Source organism: Pygoscelis adeliae, unplaced genomic scaffold (assembly GCF_000699105.1).
Source record: "Pygoscelis adeliae isolate BGI_AS28 unplaced genomic scaffold, ASM69910v1 Scaffold112, whole genome shotgun sequence".
Lineage (NCBI taxonomy): Eukaryota > Metazoa > Chordata > Aves > Sphenisciformes > Spheniscidae > Pygoscelis > Pygoscelis adeliae.
In genome coordinates, this window is record NW_008824232.1 from 1,280,292 (window position 1) to 1,287,386 (window position 7,095).

The 7,095-nt window shown below is 58.6% G+C and overlaps 1 protein-coding gene across 1 annotated transcript; it reads right to left on the bottom strand.

Moving 5' to 3' along the window:
- Positions 1 to 460: 460 nt before the first annotated feature.
- On the bottom strand, positions 461 to 4,652 carry LOC103926080 (1-acyl-sn-glycerol-3-phosphate acyltransferase alpha-like). The gene is made up of 6 exons (XM_009334890.1): positions 4,468 to 4,652; positions 1,900 to 2,033; positions 1,438 to 1,613; positions 1,204 to 1,299; positions 888 to 960; positions 461 to 702 (listed from the first exon to the last, which is right to left on the bottom strand). Exons 1-6 carry the CDS (start codon positions 4,650 to 4,652, stop codon positions 461 to 463), a joined length of 906 nt encoding a protein of 301 aa, XP_009333165.1.
- Positions 4,653 to 7,095: the final 2,443 nt, after the last annotated feature.

Here is a 7,095-nt window from a genome sequence, read left to right on the forward strand (position 1 = left end):
GCCTCTGGAAGAAGCAACCCAGCAAGCCCGCTGGTGAACCCCACCGCGAGTCACACCGTCAGGGGTGGAAAATGGTGCAGTGAACCCCCAGCCCTGCCTGGCACATCTCTCCCCCCTACCCAGTGTGCAGGCAGGAGCCATCCAGGCAGACAGGGTTTGCTACCCGGGGCCAGACACAGCACCAGGTTGGGGGGAGACAGGCAATGACCTGGGGAGGGGATGCACCGTCAGAGCAAGGGGTTTCTGGGGGCACCTTGCACTGTTTTCGGAGTGCTGCCTGGTCCCCGTCCTGCACTGTTCTGCTTCCCCTTGCACCAGGGCACCATCCTGCTCTCCCAGGCTGCCGGGGTGGAGGCAGGTCTGGTGGACACATCCGCAGGGGACAAGGGGACAGCATGGCCACAGCCCATGGCTGGCTGTGCCACCTCCCTTACACCCCCGAGAGGCTCGGTCCCTCTGCCTAATTGCTGGTCCCGGTTGTGTCCTCCTCGCACTGTGGGCTGCCCGTCCCCCTGCCAGCACCAGCCGCAGCGCCGCGCGGGAGCGGAGGCTGCTCAGCGCGCTGGTCCACACAGTGATTCGCAGACATATCAGCGAGGGCATCAGCCATGGCCTGGCGGACAGTCTCTGTCAGTTCGGGGACATCCTTTGGGCTCAGGCCCTGGGTTTCTACCTTGGGGAGGATTCGGATGGTGCATGTCCCTGGAGAGAGAAGGGAAAGGCCGGGGATGCTGTTAGATGAACCCACCAGGAACCAGGTCTTCCCACCAGCATCCTCCACCACCAGCTGCCTCCCCACACCTCAATGTCCCACAAAGAGACCTCCAAGCCTCATCCACACTGCCAGCCCTGCCTTCCGGCGACAGGGCTTCTTGTCCATCACTTACCAGAGGTGAATTTCTTATCCTTGGAGCTGAAGAAGTCCCAGTACGGGGAGATCACCATGGGGAAAATGGGAACCTGTAGGAGATGGAGAGTCCAGGGGTGTCCTCCATACAGACCCCCTCCCCAGGTGGGACTCCATCTCCTGCCCTGCCCCAGGCTTCAGCAGGTCCCCATCCCCTCCCTGGGTCCTGCACAGCAGGGTGCCTGTCCCTGGGGACTGCAGACCCCAAAAAACCCTAATGTCCCCCATCCCGCTGCCCCAGGGTACATGCCCACCCCACTCCGTCAAGGGCAAGTGGAGGGGGAGGATGGCCTTACCTGAGCCTGCACGGCCAAGTGGAAAGCCCCACGCTTGAAGGGCAGCATGGATTTGTCCTGGTTCCTGGTGCCTTCAGGGAAAATCAACACTCGGAGCTGCACGGGACAGGGAGAGATGTGAGCACGGACCCCAACCAGAGCACCCTGGGACCTGCTATGTCAGTCGTCCCCGCACCCCCTTGCCCCATCGGTGTTTGCTCCCCGACTCCCCCCTGCTGCCAGTCCCCCCCTCACATTTTCACGCCGCATGGTCCTGGCCGTCCGCGAGATGACATGGATTGCATCTTCTCTTTTTTGGCGGTCGATGAAGATGATGCCACTGAGCCAGCAGGCCCACCCCACGGTGCCCATGTACATGAGCTCCTTTTTGGCGATGGGCACACAGCGGTCAGGAATGACCTCCACCATGCCTGGAGGATGGATGGGAGAGGAAAGGATCCGTCCCTGCCCAATGGCACCCAGAACCAACCAGCCCTGTGGCTGTAGTGACCTGGCGTCATCTTCCATTGTCCCAACCCTCTGTCTGCAGCACACCCACAGCCCGGAGCTCCTGTCCCACCAGCTCTTCTGGCCTATGCCTAATCACACTGCCCTGTACAAATCCTGCTGCTGGCCTCACTGGGAGGCCTCCCACCCCTGCAGCACCCCAAAGGCTGCCCATGCAGTGATGAGCCCCCCCCCCTCCCTTGCACTGACCCATGAGGTCAAGGGAAGCTTGATGGTTGCAAACTATCACATAGGGCTCCTTGATGTTCAGATGCTCAGAGCCCCACACCTGCATCTTGATGCCATAGAAGCGCTTGAGGGGCAGGATCGCAGCACGCAGGAGCCTGGGCAGAGGAACACACGTGGGGAGCAGATCGACACAGAGCGGGGCTGCTTGGGTTTTTCCAGCCCTTCACAATCACTCAGGGAGCAAGGTGCAAGATGGGCCAGCCTAGATCTGGTCTACATGAGCAAATAGTGTGTCCCAAGGTGGATCTGTGCTCAGTCTCAGTGATGCTTTGCTTTTCTAAGCACATTTGTAGCCTGCATAGCTCAGAGCTAACCTTGTAACTATCCCCAAGGGGAGACCAGCTGCTGCCTCAGTAGTAGGAAGTCTGCATTGGAGCTGCTGATGAAGAAGAGCAGCCAGCACAAGCTGGTGGGAGAAAAAAAAACAGGCTTTTTGAAGTCCAGGGATGATGGGCAAGCAGGAAGAGAATGGGTGGGATGTCTGCCTCCAGCCAAGGTGCAAATCATCACATCCCAATGAGGACAACTGCCTCTGGCCAGGTGAGCCTCACCCTGAGGCTCCTCCACGTGCACAGCTGGATCCGTGTGATCTGTGGAAACCCAGACACCAGGCTTGCAGCCTGCGCTGCAGATACCTAAAGCCAGAGGAGCTGGATCGCAGCTGAGAGGTGCTGAGCTGTAGATGGATGAGCACTGAAGACAGACATGCAGAGGAACAGTCTTGAGACAGACGGGTCTACAGGGCTGCGGATGTCTCCAGGGACTGTCCCTGCAGAGCAGGCAAAGGGCAGCGCTGCAGGCACCAAGCTTTGTGCTGCAGGTGGAGGGGGAAGAGAGCAGGGCAGGGAAAACCAACTCAGCTTCATTCATTAGAGGAAATCACAAAGAACAGCTCCACTGGACCTGCAGTGTCGGGAAGAGATGGAGGTTTCATCTGTGCAGATGGAAGGGGGAACAAGGAAGAGTGGTGTCACCATCCAGGGAGGGTTGGACAGGAAGGGTAGCATCAGGATGGCAGCGATGATGAAGGGTGACGCTCAGTATGAGAATAACAAGAGGAATGGAGGAAGGATGGAGCAATGGGGATTGCAGCACTCACAATGGAGATAAAAAGCTGGTACGCTTTTGGTGTTGAAATGGGGCACTCTCCAACCCACAGCATGAAGAGCACCCGTGCCAGGGTCCACACATCTGGCAGCAATTGGTCCCAGGGAGCCCACAGGGGACAGGGCAGGGGACAGGGCTGTCAGCAAGAGCTCAGCACCAGGTAGGGATGAGAATAAGTTTGGGAGGAGGGGGTAGAGGCCAGCACAGAGGGAGGACGCGGCATGATGCTTAGAGGGTCCATTGTATCAGAAGACCACCCATCCCTTGGGAGACGCAGGGTCAGAGATCCCTGTGTCTGCAGAGAAGCAAAACACTTGCGGCAATGCCCCAAAGCCAGGATTAATGACAGCAATATGCTCCAAGCCGGAGGCTTTGTGATTTGGAGGCAGAGGAGGAAATGGAGCTGGGTGTGCTGCCCCGGCAGAGGATGGCTGCAAGGTGCTGGTGAGACAAGATAAAGCACCGTGAGTCACCGCTGATTCACGCCAGGTATTTCCACTAAGCCGGAAGCGTTTGCGCCAGGGCTCGGAGCACCTCCGGATGCGTGCGTGCACGCAGAGCATCTCTGCACAGAAAGGACGAGGGAGAGAGGCTACACAATGGACTGATAATATCAAACCTCTGACCATCCTGCCGAGGGCCTGAAATCCATCAGCACAAATACGTGATGGCTCGAGCTCAGCAAATACCAGAAGCTCAGACATTTTTCACTCTGACATAATTATATCCCTTCTGGTATGCTATCATGCCCAGGAATCCAGTAACAAGATTGCAACACCCTTGAAAGCAACCAGACCTTCCTCTCGTGTTGCACAGCGATGTTATCTCGGCTGCCACCACCCTTGAGCACAGCTGACAGCAGCAGCGCACGACTCGCAGGGACATGACTGAGCCATGCCCAACAGCTGATGGCACCGAGACATCCCAAAATCCCTCTGCCAAAGTGCGATCCCTGGGGCTCCCGCTGAGCAAGACCTGGCTGCGCTGCCAGGGAGACAGCGACGGGTGTGCATTTGCGTCCTGCTAATGGTTGTACCTCCAACCTTTGCCAAACCCCCCCTATCACCCACCCAAATGATGACGCCAACGTTGCGATGGCCAAGAATAATCCCTTTTATGCTACTTATCCTCCAGGGACCACTAGTCCCAACCCAGCTGGCCACCTCCATCGTGGCGTAACCCTCCCTGGGCATGGCCAGCACCTCTTGACCACACCACAAGATGCAGATGCACCCTTCATTGCCACATGAACATGACCACAGCCCTCGCTGTGGCCCCAGGGCTCAACCACCAGACATAACACGGCTGTGGGTATGCCCAGAGCCGGAGAGAGCGTGTGTCCACAAGACCACATGAGCTCCTCCGTCACAGCCAAGCCCCAGCCATCTCCACATCAGAAGCACATCCCCAGGCCATACTTACCTCATGTTCTCCACGGAGCGTCCCCGAAAAGCCGCAAAGGGGGACAGGAGGGTGGCCATGGCCACAATCCAGCAGTTGAAGAAGGCCATCTTGCAGAAGTAGTGGAAGGTGGCATTGTACCGGTAAAGCAGCAGGGCTGCCAAGGGGAGGAAGAGCAGCAGCCCGTGGAACAGGACCACCTCCATCATGCTGCCCTGGTGGGAGGATGCTGGGGAGTTCAGCCCGCGTCCCCGGGAGCAGGGTGAGTGGAGCAGGGGATGCCAAGGAGCGTGGCGGGTGAATCAGGTGTACCAGCGTGTGGGTGTTTGGGGTTGGTCCAGGGGAAGCTGCTGTGTGTATCTCACCCTGTACAGAGGCTTGAGGATGGACTGGCTGAGGCGGGAGGCAGGCTATCCCACTGAGGGTGGAGAGTGGTAGTGAGTCAACACCAGGAACCCTGGGTCACCCAAGCTGTCACTGCTGATAAATGCCCTCGTGGGCTGTTAAAAGCCATTACAGTGCCTCTGACTTGATGCGATCAGATCTGTTGCCCGCAAAAGTGTCCATGCTCTGGGCACCTCTCCTGGCCACAGGCACCCCAACCCTAGGAAAGGGGGATCTCAGCTGGCAGGGACAGCGGGAGCTGGTTCTGGTCCATGCCCATCACCCTGGCAAGGCTTGTCGCAGATCCCTGTTGGCATCGTGGCTAATCCCCAAACCTCACCCTGCAGAGTATCAGATTATTGGAAAATATCTCCTTGCTGCTCCCTGCCTGGGTCTGCAGCAGGCACGTGGTGCCAGTGCTCCCCGTCTCTCTGCTCCCCTCCAATTTGGGCTTCAGGAGCCCCTCTGCCCTTCCTCTCCCAAAGCCCAGCATCTGTCACCAAGGTGGTGACAGATGGGGTCAATGGGCAATGCCCCAGGGGTCTGAGCCCTGCCACCCCCCCCTGCTCCCACCCCCGGGCCGAAGGAGATGCCAGCCCTCGCCCCAGTTGGCAGCCAGGGGCTGCGTTGCGTTAGGTGTTTACATAGGTGCCATTAGCATGCAGAGGGCTGTAATTAGCCTCTCCTCTTGCTCTGTTGCTTTCGCACTCGGCACACAGGATCCAGGCCAACTCTGGTCTTGCTTTTAAAAAGCAGGTGCTTGTCATTGCAGAGGTAACTCTGGCCTGGTCTCAGCCACCAGCAGCTTCTCCCAGCCCGGCTGTTCCGCGTCCCAAGCCCTGCCAGGGACATCCACATGCTGCTGCCCAGACCCATCGGTTTGTCTCTGACCCTTGGGGCAGGAGCCTGCGAGCAGAGAGCTCCGCTCATACCTTCCCATAACAACCCCACCAGGGCTCTGGGGCAAACAGTCCCATTGTACCGTGCTGGGGAGAGGCATCACATCACCTGGGTCAAACCCAGCAGCCCTGCCCCTCATCGGACACAGCCTACCTTCAGCAAACCCACTCTGCATCTCCCTTGCTCTGTTCCTCTCCGGGCCCGTGCCTGCTCTTTCCATCCACACCTCCTCCCTGTCCCTGCCGATGTGGGCGCAAGCAGATGCCTTTGGACTCCTAGCTGCGCGATGATCTCCATGCTGCCAGCTGAAGGGTACCCTGGTTCAACCAGTGTGACCCAGAGAGGGCTCCACGGGTTGCTGCCACCGTGGGTGTTGCAATCCCCATTGCTTCATCCTCCCATTCCGCTCATATTCAAGCTAAGATTGAGCCATATCTTGAGCCCACCCTTCCTGTCCACCCCATCCCAGGTGACTCCTCTCCTCCTTCTTCCCTTTCTGTCTATACGGATATGGAAACCTTTGTGCACCAGCCTGGCTTCCCATCAAACTCAGCTCAGCTTTTGGATGGTCTCCTTCACTTCTGCTCTTGCTGCTCTGCCTGGCCACTCTTGCAGCCTCTCGGGGAGCTCCCAGCTGGAGATGTGCCTTCATGCCACAACCCAATGTGGCTCTTTTGCTCCACGTTGAGGAGCTGCTTCTCCAGCTTCAGCAAAAACTGAGCTTTGCTGCAGGGGAAGATCTGCCCGTGCCAGAGCACAGCTCAGGCCTGGGCTCGGGGAGGACGAGCTCTCCTTTCCATAGGGACCTCAGAAGAAAGACACAGCAGTCCTCGTGCTCGATGGGGGCAGAAGGAGGGGATTTAAGGTGCAACTGCCTGGGCACCATCTTTCTGCATGCTCTGAGCTCCAGATGACCACCAGCCCTGAAGCCCCCTGCTAGGAGCTCTGCTCTTAAGGCAAAGCCTCCTGATAACTGGCATGTAACCCCGCTGGGGTCAGAGCAGGGCTGTCACCCCCAAGTGGGGTTGGGGAGGTAGCAGAGGCAGGGGACAGCTTCCAGTACCCAAAATGCATCTGCCCCTTTTTTCCTGGTGAGCAGAGGGGACACTGAGTCCTAGGGAACCCCGTGCTGCATCCCCTTTATCAGGCTGCTGCCCTGACCGCATCCCCACCAGGAACAAGCTGCAGGCCACATCCAGCTCTCCCCATGCTGTGCTCAGCCAGCAGCATCCCACTCTGCTTCCCAGCCCAGCACCAACCATCAGCAACTCCCTATATTGCCCCAGCACCCGCATCAGGCACTGATATACCTCTCCCCACACACACACACCCCCCCCCCGGGGGCAAAAGGCTCACCCCCCCCCA